The sequence below is a fragment of the Microtus oregoni genome, unplaced genomic scaffold (assembly GCF_018167655.1).
Source record: "Microtus oregoni isolate MIOR12 unplaced genomic scaffold, Mior012 000114F_ref0000099, whole genome shotgun sequence".
NCBI lineage: Eukaryota > Metazoa > Chordata > Mammalia > Rodentia > Cricetidae > Microtus > Microtus oregoni.
This window is the reverse complement of record NW_024544743.1, coordinates 2,809,105-2,826,343: the sequence shown is the minus strand read 5'-3', so window position 1 is coordinate 2,826,343 and position 17,239 is coordinate 2,809,105. Positions and strand designations below refer to the sequence as shown.

General features: G+C 48.1%; 1 protein-coding gene across 1 annotated transcript in view; it reads right to left on the bottom strand.

Annotated features, from left to right (window-relative positions):
* Nucleotides 1–17,239, bottom strand: part of LOC121443896 (death-associated protein kinase 1-like) — a gene marked incomplete at its 3' end in the record, with an annotated part of 122,008 nt that overhangs the window by 13,902 nt on the left and 90,867 nt on the right. The window contains exons 4-6 of the mRNA XM_041645648.1: nt 1,531–1,669; nt 254–383; nt 39–87 (exon numbers count right to left, since the gene is read on the bottom strand). Of these exons, the coding sequence (XP_041501582.1) occupies nt 39–87; nt 254–383; nt 1,531–1,669 (318 nt within the window). The remainder of the gene's footprint in view (nt 1–38; nt 88–253; nt 384–1,530; nt 1,670–17,239) is intronic.

Sequence of the window (17,239 nt, the reverse complement as noted above, 5' to 3'; positions counted from 1 at the left end):
GATCAGAAAGACACCAACACCAAGGACATTCTCCTTACCACATGTCTGCCTCGAGACCAAGGGGCTCATAGTTGACAATCTCTGGAGCTACGAGAAAATAAAGACTCATTAGCTTGGGAGGGCTGCAAGCCAACAGAGTCTACCCTCATGTGACAAACAGAAACATGGACAGGAAACAACCCCAAAGCCAGGGAGATTCTGCCAGCAGAATGTGGATGAGATGTAAGTGAGCTTAAGGGCCAAGAAAATTTACCCACGAACTCTGGTGTCCCAAATATATTTTTGAATTCATTTCCAAAGTCGATTTTATGGGCCAGGCCGAAGTCGATGATCTTGATCCGAGGCTTGGACACGTTTCTATCCAGAAGCATTATGTTTTCCGGCTGAAAGGGAGCAAGAAAGAGGAGTAAAGGTGTCAAATGGTCCTTCTTCGTGCTTAAAAAAAATAGACAAAACCCCCAAGAGGAGGTAGATGAGAAGAGAACTGGGAATAACAGGTTTGGGGCTCAGGGTTTCCAGGAGGTCTGAGACAAGAATTTGAGGCCTGAAAACCCATGGTAAGGACAGGGAGGCAGGAAACAGGAGGCAGATCTAAAATGTCTGTTATTAAGGTAGGATGACGAGGGCATCATCCTTCTTGACAGTTTGAGGAGAAAGCAGAACTTGGAGTCTTTCCCACAGAAGCAGATCCTGTGTCTGTCTGTCATCTACCCTCCGGTCCTGATAGCTGCCCGCGGGCACTTATTTATGGGCACTGCCAGCTCCCCAGGTCAGAAACAAGACATCAAGCAGATGTTGGGCACAGGGACACAGACATGACATGGCCTTGATGGTCCTGCTATAGGGAAAACTACAGGCCACGTCGGTCTTCTGCAGTCTTGATCTAGCTCAATGGCCTATGCCAGCCTGTGGTCACCTCCAGTCCCTCTATCAGTCCCTTCCTCTTGTCCCTATGCTGTCTTCCTTCCCCCCTAAAAGATTAAGACTCCATAACGGCTAGAAATGGAGCTCACACATTTCCCATCCCCCATACAGCCCTGCCTCCAGTGGGTAAGAGACTGGCTATACCAGCAAACTTTGGGGTTGGGTTGGCTTGACAGTGAAGGGGAGGGTCAGACCCCGGGCTTGCATCAAGAGAAAACACACTGTCCACCAAATTTCCAGCCATAGGAGGGTGAAAACTGTGCCAGTCACCAGCCAACCCAGCCAATAGCCTAGTGTCCAAGAGCAGCCATTGCCAAAGCACCTGGTTAGGAAGCCCCTCTGCCTCCTTCCCAGGGATTCCTGACTGTGACCATTGATCTTAAGCCTCTACCCCACAAAACAGAGATTAGACACCCCAGTCCTAGGAAGACCTCATATGCTAATGAATTACAGAAACAATTCCATCTGTTAAACCCACATCGGGGAAATCTTTACTCGGGAGCCTCAGTTGCTCTTAGCCAACAAGACACAAAGGCTGGTAGAGGGATCCACTGGCTTCACCGGCTTCCACCGGCTTCACCGGCTTCCACTCACAGTGTGTGTTACCTTCAGGTCAAAGTGGGCGATCTGAAGCGAGTGTAGGTAGTAAACACCACTGAGAATCTGCTTGAGAAATTCCGTTGCTTCCTCTTCAGTCAGGGATTCTTTCTCAGCCAAGAAGTCAAACAGTTCACCCCCTGCAACACTGAGAGCCAGGAGCCAGGGTTAATGGAGATCCTCCTCCCGAGTCTTCTGCTCCTTCTCTCATGGGTGACTGGCAACTTACAGGCACAATTTCAGGAAAATGTGATGAAATAGCTATGGGTACTAAGGTGCCACATTCACAAAAGGTGGGGACAGAGCAATGAGAGGCTGTAGGGAATTAAAAAGGAATAGGGGTATCTGCATACTGTGTGTGCACTCTTCACATAGGTGTAGGCCTATGTGGATGCCAGAGGGGATACCTTCCTCAGCCTCTTAATCCCCTTATTCTATTTATTTTAGTTTATTTATTCATTCATTTACTTATTCGTCTATTTATTTATTTATTTTTATTTTAGTTTTTCAAGACAGGGTTTCTCTGTGCAGCTTTGGAGTCTGTTCTGGAACTCACTCTGTTGACCAGGCTGGCTCGAACTCACAGACATCCACCTGCCTCTGCCTCCCGAGTGTTGGGATTAAAGGTGTGTGCCACCACTGCCCATCTCACCTTATTTTTTAAGATGCTGCTCTCTGAGCTCAGAGCTCCCTATTTTGGCTAGAGTGGCTGACCAGCAAGGCCCTGGGATCTGCCTGTCTCTATCCCACAGCACGGGGTTACAGAAGCTAGTGGCCACACACAGCTTTTACATGGGTACCAGGGATGTGAACTCGGCTCCTCACGAACGCTCAGCAAGCATTTACTCACTGAGTTATCACTCCAGCCTCTAGCATTTCTTTACATTTTGATGACATTTCAAATTAGAATTTTTAACTCTCTGTTCAGGGATGGGGAGCTACACCCAGCTTTGTCTAGGACTCAAAGAATAATTCATCCTATATGTTAGAGAAGTAATCAGAAGATTCCTAACCTGTATTTCAACTAATTTTAAATTGATTGCAACATGGTATCATAAGGATTTTCTTTGGTCTACATTTGTTTATAAGTGAATATGTGCATATTTATAAATGCAATTAAAAACAATTTACTAATAACTTCAAGAAATATTTTAGTTGCTAAGAATGAACTTATGAAAGACCACAAGGTACATGGCTAGCGGAAGATTTGTTGAGTCTGTCACTGCCCCACCCCGCTAGACAATAAACCCACTGAGGGCAGCAGGCAGAGCCTGCTGTACACTGCCCTACCCACAGCACAGTGCCAGGCTCACAGTAACAACTCAAAACTTTTCTATCTAGTAAAGAGAAGAACAATTCCTCCAAAACCCCACAGGGGTGGTTAACAGAAAACAACAGGGAATGTTTAACAAGAGTCCTTGTAAGGTAATCTTTACCAAATTTAACAATTCACAACATTGTAATTAAATGTGATTATGCACATAACGGCTATGGTCTGTATTGTTCAGCAGGCCGGGACCCCACACACATGCAAGTGAATAATAAATCTACACCCATTCAGTATAAACAGGCTAGAGAACGTGGGTCTTATCCTGAAGGAAGGCTTCTCACCCCACATCCTCAGCCTCCATGTCAGAAGCTGTCTGCTTGCACAGCTAGGCTCCACTGACCTGCTGTGTGATGGTTTCCACTGGGCACTTTTAACAAGCACTGAAAACACTGGGAACCACTTCTTGGGGGGTGGGGAGGCTATCCCATGCTCTGTCATCACTGGAGGGCTGTTGACCCAGCCTGGGACTCCAGAGGACAGTTGGAGTCAACAAAGAGTGTGAACCTTGTCAGTGAGGTGCCTGCCTCTCCCGGCTGCATCTCCCAGTGGAGCGCTGAGAGATATATTCAGCCCCTCACTCTAGGCTCCACAATGCCCTTGGCCACACTCCTCCACTTCTCCCCATTCAAAATGCGATGCCCAGTGAGTTATTGGGATTGAAACAGCTAGAGAAGGAATCGTTCAAGTACAGGGAGGAGGAAAAGACAGGGAAAACGAGAAACCACAAAGGACCCTACACAAAGAGAGCGATGGGCCAGTCTGCCTGCTCCTCCAGCCTCTTCTGTACTATCTATGATGGAAATGGCTACAGCCCCCTCCATCCAGACAGATGGCATTCACATTGCATAACCTAGACTCAGGGCACCCAGGACAGATAGTTTTCTAAGAAATAAACTCTAAGATTTATTTGTTTTATTCTATGTGTATGAGTGTTTTGTTTGCATGTACTTATGTGCACCACAGGCATGTCTGGTGTTCATGGAGGCCATGGAATCCCCTGGAACTAGAGATACAGACACTGTGAGCACCCACATGGGTGCTGGGATTGAACCCCGATTTATGTAAAAGAAGCCAGGACTCAACCACTGAGCCATTTCTCCCGCCCCCAGGTTAGACTCTTAATTCCCTCTCAGACTTCCTGCAAACTGAAGTTCTCTCTCTCTCTCTCTCTCTCTCTCTCTCTCTCTCTCTCTCTGAACTTCATTCTCCCATCAGTAAGAGCCACAAAATAATCCTTTGAGGGTTAAAGATGTTGGATGAGGCTGGGCAGTGGTAGCACACACCTCTAATCCCAGCACTCGGGAGGCTGAAGCAGGTGGATCTCTGTGAGTTTGAGGCCAGCCTGGTTTACAGAGTGAGTTCCAGGACAGGCTCCAAAGCTACACTGAGAAACTTTGTCTCAAAAGAACCAAACTACAAAATATGCTGGATGAATGTTGATCACTGCCCGAGTCTGGCACAAGGCAGAGTCCCGAACAATAAAGGAAGAAGGCCGAGCCCCCATAGCACAGGACACAGAATGGCTCTGACCAGGAAGTTGTCTATTCTCAGCTGTTCCTCAGCTGGCCCATGCTGGGGCCAGACTGCTGAGATTCCCAGAGAGCAGAGGGAAGAACAGAAGAACAAACAGAACAGGGCCTTTCCCTTGTGAGTTTGGTGCTGTTCCCACCTCCTCTCTCTGCCTCTCTTCAGGGCTTCCCACCTCCATCTGACACTGGTGGTGCTTCCACACAAACCCATACCTTCTCCTGCCCACAGGAAACTCTGTATAGCACATAGGCGGATGGATTCCTCTAGTGACTCTACCGACCCTTCTTCCTGTCCCAGATGGTTGACCTTGTTGTCCTGGGCTTTGGCTCTGTCCTCTTCAGTGGCTGGCTCTCCCCAGCCCCCCTGCTAATGACTCTCCCCAGCACCCCCTCCAATGGCTTTCCCCAGCCCCCCTGCTAATGGCTCTCCCCAGTACCCCCCTGCTAATGACTCTCCCCAGCACCCCCTCCAATGGCTTTCCCCAGCCCCCCTGCTAATGGCTCTCCCCAGCCCCCCTGCTAATGACTCTCCCCAGTACCCCCCTGCTAATGGCTCTCCCCAGTACCCCCTGCTAATGACTCTCCCCAGCACCCCCTCCAATGGCTTTCCCCAGCACCCCCCTGCTAATGGCTCTCCCCAGCACCCCCCTGCTAATGGCTTTCCCCAGGAAACTCTTGCACCCTCCTGCTAATCTGCTGTTTCTCTTCAGATCCGAACCTCTCACTCCCAGGAGTTCCAGCCTTTACAAGGCAGGATGACAAACGTAAGGTGATCCTAACTCAAACCCTACAAAGCCACTCAGGCTCATGGAGACTCTGGTTCTTTTCCTATAAATAAGAGGGCCAACCACACTTTTTAAATAAAGTTGCCCCAAGGTTCCCAGGCACATCTAGGTCCTCTGTGGTTAGCAAATATTGATGCCTTTCTTCCTGCTTAGCCTCTACTAAAACTCCTCCCACAGTGGCGGTAGAGTGCTGGAATATTTAATAGCAGCTCTCTGGAATTAGGGTGAGACAAAAGCTGTCCCGGATGTGTTCTGTCTCCGTGGGTCCAGGCAAGCCACTCACACAGTATCAGGAACAGTGGAACTGGAAATGTATGCACACAGCAAACCCTTGTCCTGTGGGTAGCTGGCTCTGCCATGATCCTAGCCACTGCGGTCTTCTAAAGATGGCTAGACAGGATCTCACTCCTTTCCCTCTGCACCTAGAACCTGCCATCATCCCAAGAGATGTCACCGATGGCTCCATTCTGCCATCGTCCCAAGAGATGTCACCCATGGCTCTGCTCTGCCATCATCCCAAGAGACGTCACCTATGGCTCCACTCTGCCATCATCCCAAGAGATGTCACCATGGCTCTGCTCTGCCATCATCTCAAGAGACGTCACCTATGGCTCCACTCTGCCATGAGTGCAGGAGGCCCCCTGACTACTCTGGCTACAGGGCCAACACAGAAGTGACTATGTGCCAACTCTAGGGTGGTCATCATAGGCAGGGTGGGGGGGTTCATCCCACCTGAATCCCTTCTGTAAGATAACACATGTGGTTATCTGCAAAACACATAGAAATGCCATAAAAAGAGAGTCACAGGAAGGAAAAAAAACAAAGAACTCTCGTGGTTTGAATGAAAACAACCCCCATAAACCCATAGGGAGTAGCACTGTTACCTGGTATGGCCTTGTTAGTGAAAGTGTCTCACTAGGGGGAGGACTTTGAAGTTTCAGAAGCTCAAGCCAAACCCAGTGTCTCTCTCTCTCTTCCTGCTGCCTGTAGATCCAGATGTAGAACTCTCAGCTCCTCTCCAGCACCGTGTCTGCCTGTGTGCTGCCACACTTCCCACAATGATAATAATGGACTAACCCTCTGAACTGTAAGCCAGCCCCAGTTAAATGTTTTCCTTTATAAGAGTTGCTATGGTCATGGTGTCTCTTCACAGCAATAGGAACCCTGACTAAGACAAACCCCAAGTGTAGAAGTGAAGAAGGTCTTGGAGCTAGATCATCCCACCCAGTGGAAAGCAGACGTCAGAGATTGTCCATATATATATTACAGAATTCATGAGAAAACTGAAATAGCCATTTTTGGCCACTATAGAAGACATCTATGGGCACCACCCATGTTTCCATCCCTGAAGACACCTACTGCCTCACTTTCTCAGGGTGATTCAGTGAACAGTTCTTTGACTTCTGCCACCCCAGAGTTCTCTGCTAAAGAGAGGCCCTGACTCAGGGTCATGCCTCTTCCTAGGCCGCTACCTAGTTCAGCAGCTGATCAACCTGGGGCCATGTAGAAGAGACCATCACACTTCTGTCAGACTACACATGACATAGTATACACACATGGAGACCATCATGTATGAGACACTTGGGGCGGCACAGTCTGCGGCAGCTGCTTAACTCAGCCAGCTCAGCGTCAACATGAAAGAAACAGTAAGTAACACCTAGCAACATTCGAGTGATTGGGCGTGACTGTGTCCCTGTAAAATGTTATTAACAAAAGCAGGTGTCTACCTGAGTTTGGCTGCTGTACGGTAATCTGCCAAACCTTGGTGACTTAACTCCTGCAGTTTCCTGACCACAGAGAGTCAAGAATAACTCCAACCCCTAGATTCAGGTCCTGGAAGGTGCAGTGGCACTGCTTAACCACAGCTGAGGGAGAGCAGGCCTCAGCGGGTCCTCTAATTACCTCTGTGGTTCACCCAGGACTCGGCTTCAGTCTTGTACATAGCACAGTCCATGCTGTGGCTTGCCTAGGAAGCCAGATGTCCCCCTGGAAAACAGACCCGCCACTGGTGCTCGGAGTACGCTGTGTTCATCATCCTCCTTCACGCACTTCCACACTCATCCTCGCTCACCCAGCCCTCCTTGACCCACTTACACACTCATCCTTGCTCACCCAGTCCTCCTTCACGCACTTCCACACTCATCCTCGCTCACCCAGCCCTCCTTGACCCCACTTCCACACACATGCTCAGACTCAGAACCTCCAAATAAGGATAAGAAAGAAATCAGTGAAATCCTTTGTACTTGGACTTTTTGTTCCAAATTTTATGTTTTGCTCACAAAGGAAGATTGATGGAAGGAGAGCAATCTGCAGAGTAGATTCTGGGAGCAAACTGAGTCTCCTTCATTAGGTCTGTGAGTCAGAGAGCCTTAAATTCCAATGCGCGCGCGCGCGCGCACACACACACACACACACACACACACACACACACACGAAATGTGTGACATGCAAGCTCACAGGCACTTGCTGTCTCCACCAAGAGAGGTGGGAACAGAAGTTCTCTCCCACCAGCAAGGCCTCCTGACAGTATTCCATACAGTACAGTTTTAAAAGCACCCTGGGCTCCTGGGTAGGTACACAGTCAGTGGGTTGAAGTAAAATTCATTTTAAAACTTCTCCCAATTAGTACTTTGCAAGATTTCAGTCTCTAAATTAAAAGCACCAGAAAGTCCCTAGCTCCTGTTAGCAACTGTTATGAATATTAACAGGATTCAGTTCTGGATTGGCTCTGGTCTCAGCTGCAGGCTAACTACCAGACTCGGCCCTTTTCAAGGTAGCTGCTGGATTCCCTGAGTTTGGGGAAGGGGCATGTCCTCATCTGGTACCACAACCCAACTACATGTGACAGGTGAACTAGGGGCCATCAACAATCGGGAGCCACGTATGCTCTACTGTGGACAGGCTCCAGGGGACATGTCTGGGAGTGGCCTGCCACGAGTCTGAACGGGCCTTAGCACCAACTGTGTCCTTGGATGTGGGTGACTGGACCCTAATTTTACTATCTATAAAATGAGGAGTTGAGAAATTCAGTCCAGTGGGTCCCTTAACCTAATAATTAGGGACATTTTTAAATGTGATTTCCTCATACCTGCTTGACTAGGTCCCAGAATCTGTATTTAACATGGTCTTTAAGATGATCTTGGTGCACACTGACCACACACACTTAAGACAAGGACCTCTCAATTATCCAGCTCTGGCATTTTAAGATTCTGTATGTCTGGAGGCGCGCACGCACACGCACGCGCACGCACACACACACACACATGTACACATATGTGAGCATGGTGAAAGTGCACATTCTATGAATCCAGGCCTCCTTCTAGCCAGGAGTGTGGCAGAAAGTGATGTGTGTTGTTCCACTTCAATCATGGCCTCCAACACATCCCACACAAGCCTCCACCCACGCTCTCCTGATATCCTAGAATAGAATGTCTCTATAAGGGCCTAAGAGATGGCTCACTGAGAACGGCTTTGCCACCAACCCTGACAACCTGCATTCCATCTCTGAAACCCACATAATGGAAGAGAACTGACTTCCCAAAGTTGTCCTCTCAACTCTCTAAGTATGGCATGGCATACATATACAAGCTTGCTCACACACATGTGCACCTTGTACACACACACACACACACACACAAATAAGTAAATAAGAAAATCTGACTTTAAAAAAAAAAATCCTGTCTTCTACAGTCTGGATGAAGAATCAGTGCTCTAGAATCAAAACGTGGTCAATATGGAAAACCGACAGTTTCCTGCAATAGCTGTTCTCACTCATGAATGAGAAGGCAGAATCATAACTTTCTTCCAGAATGAAGATGAAGACATACAGCCAGAAAAGCATCATGGTTTAGCAGCCGCAGTAGCAGGCACCACCAATGCGGGCCAGACCACATCACTGAGCTGCTAAGAGGATGCAGCAGTAGCAAACACTGCACAAACCACAGCCTCACGTCCCACCAGCAACCAGAAAGCCTCGTCAAGACCTGAGTTGACTGCACACTGAAGCCCAAGGCCAAGCAGCCAAAAGCATTTTGTTGAGCCAGACTCTCAAATAAGAGGCCACAGTTCTTAGCTAAATGAGATACTTTTTAAAAAAATCTTTATTTTCTGTTTTTTAACATGAGAAAGTATATGTAATACAATGAAGCATCTATAAAATCCCATTTTGTTTTTCTCTTCCTAGGTCAGTGAATAGACTCCACTTTCCCTTTACCCATTGCACAGATCACTGCAATAATCAACCTTGAAAATGTGCTCTGGGTTCACACACAAGTCGTAAGAGATAGCTTCAGAGGAGAAAGCCTCCCTAGCTCCTGGGAGATGTCACTACGGCCTGTTACACATCACACCCTACAGGGCGTCTCAGGTAGGTGGCTGTCACACCTACAAAGGATTGTCATAAACCAAAGCCCTTCCTCCCCCAGATCAGAAGCTTGCTCTGTTTCTGATTCTCCACCTGCATCTTCTTATCTACCAGGGACCAGAAGGAAGGGTAAACAGGAATGGATGCGGGAGCTGGCATGAAATTATTCCAAACAGATGAAGGAAGAATTTGTTTCAAGTTCCTAGAGACGATGATGGAGCTCGTCAGTTCAACTGGGAATAGGGAAAAACTTCAAGGAGAAAAATCTACAGTTCAGCGGACAATGGCCTGATCAAACCTCTCAGGATGTTCCAAAGAACCAGAGGATGGAACTGTCAGGGAAGAGCCCCAGATAGGTGAAGCCTTAGGGCACCACGGTGATGTAAGGGGAACCTCCCTCAACTGTCAGGAAAGAGCCCCAGATAGGTGAAGCCTTAGGGCATTTCTGTGCTGTGAGGGGAAGGAACCTCCCTCCGGTTTCTGGTTACAGCCATTAGGAGCTTTGAATGTGGGATTCCCCTCTGTATGCTGTGAATATCATTGGCTAATAAAGAAACTGCTTTAGGCCTATAACAGAGCTATAGGGGTACAGAGCCAGGTGGGGAAAACTAAACTGAATGCTAGGAGAAAGGAGGTGGAGCCCTGCCAGAGACAGATGTTGGAACCTTGCCATTAGGCCACGAGAAAATATAAAATAATGGAGATGGGTTAATTCTAAATGTAAGAGCTAGCTAGCAATACACTTAAGCAATTGGCCAAGCAATGTTTTAAATAATATAGTTTCTGTGTGATTATTTTGGAGCTAACCAGCCGAAAACCAACAAGCGGCCTCCTCCTTCCAACACCAGGCCTCATTTGCAATTTAGAGACAGGCCAGGGTCCCAAGTATGTCAGATGACATCATGAGCAAATTCAGATTAGAAAAAAGCAAAGTCAGGCAAGCTAGGAAGGAAGCCCAAGTTCCAAGTGAATGCTCAGCTGCTCATCTAGAGGACTGAGAGTAAGTTTAATACCCAAAGCGTGAGGCAGGGCCACCCCATCCATCAACCCAAAGACTACATACAGATGGCCTTAGAGAGATATAAAGTTGGAAAATATTCAGAAAATGTCACGTTGGGAGTGTGGCTCTGAAGTACGGACTGGAGTACTCCAGGCCCTGTGTCTGGTCCTCCAGCCCAGAAGACGGGAGAGAAAGAGAGAAGAGAAACATGCACACAGCAGTCAATACCGACTTTCCTCTCTGGAGAAGTTTAGATGCAGAAATTTATACTGTAGTTGGCCTCAGAAAAGAGGAACTTGAGTAGCAGGGTGTCAGGCAGGAAGCCCATTAGGAAACACATGTCCCTCTGGGTCTGCATCTTAGAGTTCAGTGCTGTGTCACTATGGGGGGTGCAGGTAGGTAGAGAGAGACTCATAGTCCTTAGATTGCCTGCATGGGCCCTTGGCACTGTACCGGTTTCCCTGGGGAGTCATGAGCAAACATCTGTTTACCCAACAGGTGAACAAAATCAAGACTCCACCCAAGACCAACTTAGTGAACCAGTAAGTCTACTGGGCTTGTTTACAGGAGCATGGGTGACAGAAACACCATCACCACACACTCCCCACCTCATCATGACAATGACATTACGGATACTGCACCTCCCAAGATCACTAAGGCCAGGATGGGGTAAGGTAAATGCTGAACTCTTATGTGGGGGACCCCCAAGATGGTGGTGAGTTTACGTTATGCTGAGGAGGAAAGTCATATACAATGCTACCTGGTGCCCTAGCTTGACCCTGAAGATGGTCATCTCCAGGCCGAGACAGCCTCATCCATTTAGCCCAGTGACCTAATTCAATGGCCACACTGAAAGCACCAGTGAGGAAAGTTCAGGAGCAGCATTGCTGTAGGCACTACTGTGGAGGAGGAGATCTGCCATGCACTTGGGCCATGCACACTTCCTGAACTAAAGAAATGTACTCATTCCAGGGGAAACGAATAACCTGACAGCCAGAAAGCCCTGCAGCATAAGCCAAGCCTCTTTTCACTTTAATGGCTTCAGCCCAAGCTTTGGAAACCCACATAAAGAATTAGGCCAATTGAAAGTGGGGCAAATGAAAAGCAGGGGCAGCCAGGCCTCTCTTCAGCTTGGGTAATTATAACTGGTATTAGAACAAAAGGCCGGTGGGACATAAACCAAGCTAGGGCAGCCATAGATGGAGGATGATCCCCAAACCAATTTATCTTGTCTAGCTAAACAGAAGGGAAAGCGATTACCCAGGGGCTGTGTGACTTCGGCCCCTCCTTCCTGACTGGGTTGAACTCTCTAGTGAAGGAGTTAAAATGACAGTTGCTGATTACTGTTAATGATCTGGAAACTCAGGCCAAAAGACCAGCAGCCCTTTAGCACACACAGCCAAGGAAAGGACCATGCTGCCCTGAGATGCAGATCTGGAGAGCTGGGCTTCTACGTGCACAGGGCAGGAGGCCTTTCCCCTCGGTTTGAGGACACATTTTAAGAGGAAGAGAAGAATTTTAGAAGTGAAATTCACTTGTGGGTATGAAGACTTCCCCTAACTTCCTCCCTGTTGCTAAGAAGCCCAGCCCCCCTGGGGTTAATCATGGGGATCAAGGGCAGGGAAGGGGAGGGATCAGGAACCCTGAAGAGTGGGTAGGAAGTGAAGAGAGCCTCTGACCACCTCTGCTAAGAGAGGGAAGGAGCGGTCTGCAGCCCTGAGAGTAGAGAGGTATGCCCAGCAGAGCCACTCAAGGATGGGGATGAGATCTAGATGCTCCTCTCAGCAACAGAGTTCAGGTCCAGGAAAGGGAACTCCATCTTGAGCAAGTCAACCTTTGATCCCCTGAAAGACTCTTCTGTCTGTCTGCCCCCCTTCCCTTCTCTAACACCAATTTAACATCTGATAGGCAGGATTGTGTTATACATCTATAGCAAATTCTGCCACCCACGTCTGAGTGATACTGGTATCAGAGTGAGGCCCACAATAGCTTTCAACTGCTATGCCCTGCAGTCCCATCTACTGGCCATCCTTCCAGTCAGCTTGCTCCAACCTATACACCCAGTATGAACACAACTCCCCACGTCCCAGTGCAGTCAATCTGCCTGTTCCCATGAAAGAAGAAAGACTACTTCAACCATGGCAGGCCATAAGCAAGCAGGGCCTTGGTCGGCAATGCCGTTGGGCATTCCTTCTTTTCACCCCAATGTCCTCACCTAGACAAGACTCTCATTGTTGTCCCTAAGGACTAGACAGCCATCTCCCAGCTAATCTCCTAGACTGACAGGACTTGAGCCACTTTCACTAGGCACTGCGTTAGCCTGCACATCTCCTAGATAGTTGATGCATAAGAACAAATAAGGGAAACTCTAACACAGACCCAGAAAGCTTTTAGTTCATTAAAGGATAAAAACACACACATAGTCTAGTAAATGCATGGGCAATACACTTCAAAGGTGACTTCTAAAAATATGAAAGATGTCAAAGGGTAGATAGAAAGGCAAAAAGAGAGACAGGGGAGACAGGGGAGACAGGGGCAAGGGGGAGGAGACCAGAAGCTCACATGAGAGCGTTGAAGTTTGAGGAGACCCATCTGGGTGAAAATGTCGATGAGATCCCTGGAGGATGCTTGTGGGGCTTCTGAGAGACCTAGTGATACAATCTTGGGGGCTGGATTATTCTAGGAGGTCATAGTTAAGTGTCTTGAAGTTCATACATATTAAAGCACTGTGCAGCATATGTGAGGAAGCCTAAACAGAAGTCTTTCATAAGCCAAAGAGGAACAGAGGGCAGAGTCAACTTTTCCGAAGGGAACAAAGATCAATAAAGAAGAACAAGCAGGTACATTGATTCCAGAAGGCAGAATAAGAGACCATGAACAGAGCCTTCAAACCACATATCCAAGAGTTTAGACACACATGGCTGTTCAAGAATCAAGCCATGCACCTAAGGGAGTAAAAGTATAATAATAACCTAGGGAACACTTTTCAGCCAGGCTGGCAAGAAGAGAGAATGTACAAGATACACACATGCAGGGTTTATTGCTCAAGAGCTCACCTGAGTGGAAAGTCATTTACTGTGTGATTTGATCTGTTGTGAAAGGCGGAGGTTGCTGCCAATTGCTCTTGTTGTCTCTGCTCTTGGCTAATAACAGATATCTAAGGAGTAGGGTACCAGAAGGAGCTCTCGAAATTGCCTTGGCAAACAAAAGCAAAGGTCCAAAATGTCATAAGAGCTCAGCCTCGGGGAGGAATGAGCAAATGTGCCAGCAGGAGAGACCATGGGGGAAGTCTCGGAGTTCCTCTGTTCACAGGCACCGTGGGAGAAGCCTCTGGCATCCGTCTCTATCAGCTCCCCCTCCAATTTGCCACTTTGCCTGGAAGCATTGATTTATTCTTGGCCTTTGTCTCTGAAATATGTTCCCAGTTCTGGGCCAGGCGGACAAATGTGTGTGCCTCACACCAGTGTATAATAGCAGGAAGGCACAATTCCTGTGCACAATTTCACCTCTGGGTTTGGCTAAGAAGTAAAGGGTTGGATGAGCAATGATCTTACGGAAGGTGTCTGATACACAGTAATATTTGAATACAACCTGTCTGTCAGGAGCAACTTCATCCCAGAACTTACTACTTTGCCAAACCCAAAGAGAACTAAAAAAAACCTGCTGTTCACCAAGGGAGGAATCTCAGACTCTCAAGAAGAATTGTCCACAGCTCCAGATACAACAGCGTGGATGCGGCTAATATAACATGGTTAGCACAAAAAATCCTACATTGGGTGTTTTTTGTTTGTTTATTTGTTTTGGTTAGCATGATTAAAGAAAGCAATTAAGGAAGACATCTGTATAAAACTCTGGCCTCACACACATGCTGTCATCCACATATGTGTTCCCTCACAAATACAAACAAACAAAACATCCAACCCTTTACAATGTACTGCTAGATGTCAGTCCCTCTGATGGACATCACCACGCATTTAGACACAGCATTCATACTTGGATCAGAAGTGTCTATCAGACCCCTTGTGTTCGCTAGGCTGCTGCAGGCAGGTGGTTAAGCTTTAGAAGGTGATTAGTGAGGGATGTAAGGTCATTGGAGGATGCCGTCCATGGGTCCTCTAGCCGTAGTCCCTCCTCACTCTCTATTTCCTGGCTCCAGCATGCTCTCCACCACGGCATGCTGCCTACCCAGTCCACCACGAGACAAGGTCAAGCAGCCATGGACTAAAGCCTCTGAAACTCTGAATCAAAACAAAACCTTCCCTCCTTTCAAAGTCCATCTGCTCAGGTATTTCCAAGGTCACAGCCACGAAAAAGCTAAGTTCTCTCAGTTCGGTTCCACTGCTCACGGGGTGACAAAGTGCATGATGGAATGATTCAAGCACACATTCAAGTTTTGGAGTGGCTCAACCATGCAATGAGGTGGGTGGGCGAGAACATAGGCAGAAGGGATCTTTGTTTCGGCATGACTTCATTAGGGAACAATGGCGTGTGGAGGATGCAAAGTCGTGATGGTGGGATGTCACCTGTGCCTCCTGCATGTTTATTCTGCACTTCAGTGCAACGGTAACTCTTCTGCCGTGAAGCAAGCGCAGGAGGGGAAGTTACTGTCTTAAAGCTATTTTTCAGAGTTGCAAGGAACGGAAGAGCAGAACTTGGCCTAAAGTCTGACTAATGTGCCTTAAACACAAACAAACAAACAACATAGTATCCACCCTGAGCTCAGCAGATGTCCCTTCTCAATCCCTGTAACATAGTATCCACCCTGAGCTCAGCAGAGGTCCCTTCTCAATCCCTGCAGGGTGGTTCCAGTAGTGTCTCTTACTCAAGGAAGGACTGGTCATTTTGTTCTAGCAGAGCCTTCAGCTGATTGGATAAGGCTCACCCATCCTATGGAAAGCTGTCTGCTTCCCTAGGTCTAGCCAATTCACATGTTGACATCATGCAAAATCACTCAGAGCTTTTAACCAAATGTCTGAGCAGCTGTAACCACCAGAACTGCACATAATAGATGGGTGAGGAGGCGAGACCATCAGCTCCAGGAGCGGCGGGAATCGGTGGCGATGTGCCTGACCCTGTGAGGATGGAGCCATATAACCCTCCCATCCACTTCCAAACTCCTGCTGCTCCCACGGAATTTCCACAAGTTATATTCAAGGTCACAACACAGTCAGCAACATAAAGCTGCATGCTTCCAGGCACCTAATCACATGCCTGCAATTAAAAACATAAACACTGCCGAAGCTGGGGCTAGCAGGGCAGCCAAAGCTACCTACTGCTGGAGAGGCTGAAAAGTGAAACTTCATCCTTGGAAAAACAAGCCTGCCAGTTGCTTGTGGGGTCCTCACTCACCCCAGCAACCCCACTCCTAAGTGCTGACCCAGGAAATGTGGAGAACTGTGTTTGTGTCAGTCTGTGAGGGCTGGAGACAGTGTAGCTCCTGGCTGTGAAGGACTAGAGACAGCCCATGTGCCCACTGGGTGGTGGAAGCAGAAACAAGCACTCCACCCCGGTGATGGAGGGCTACTAGGCAGTTTAAAAGGAAGAGTGTGTGTAAGTGTGCAAGTCTTACACTGAGTGAGGGGCACTGGTTTCAGAGTTCACACTTGTGTCAATTCCACTGGCATAGCATCTGGGGTTAGGACGCGGAGATGGGGCTGATTACAAAACAGCCTGAGGGATGCTGGAGCACCTAGGAGTATGGGGAGAGACCGAGGGGACTATAGGGAGCCGACCTTCCTCTAGCATCATTTACTACAGAACAAGAAGTTTAGAAAATCAAAAGATTAAAAGAAGCTGCATGGGGCCAGTTTATGTACAAAGGAAGGGAGCTGTTGAACAGTGAGTGGACACATCAGGACTCAGGAACCTCCCAGGGAATGGATAGGACTTGTCACCACAGGGGACCACACAGCATCAGCTCTCAGGCCTTAGCACCAAACAGAGTGGACACATCAGGACTCAGGAACCTCCCAGGGAATAAATAGGACTTGTCACCACAGGGGACCACCCAGCATCAGCTCTCAGGCCTTAGCATTACACATCCCTCTTCCCTCAGGTGGACATCCACATGCCATAGAGAGACTCTCTGAGAATTCTGAGTGGCTTCTTCCTCTCTCCTGCCAGAAGGGGCTGCTGGACTTGGTCACAGTGGGTCCCCATACAGCACATGCAGGCAGGAATCCAGGGAGAGGAGGGACAGGAGGTGGAAACCAGAAACAGTTCAGAACAATGCTTGTCAATCAGCTGCCCACCATGACACTGGATGGGCACACGCTTAGAGAGTCCTGTAATCACCGCCCGGAGCTCAGCTTCAACTTCACCCGTTCCTGGAATTAGCGCTGACAGTCCCACAGCTAAAAGCAGGGTGTGCTTTAAAGATTAAGAGGAAAGAGAAAGGAGAATGGAGGGAGAAAGGCAGAAAAACAGGGCAGAGAGTCGGGGGAAAACATGCATGAAGGTTATGGAGAACCCCTTCAAGAAATCTGCTTATGGTAAACATAGATGAACCTCAGAAAGGAGAACCCCTACATAATGTACTTACAGCAAACAGAGTTAAACTTTAGAAAAGAGATGAGTCCCAAGATCTGGGTACTCTCTTGCAAATCGCGTGTCACTTTGTTAATGGAAATGATTCTCGTAAAATATTCCAGGTGACTCTATGTCACTAAGTCTCGGGCAGGCGGCTCAGGACTGCTCTCAACAATGGTCCAG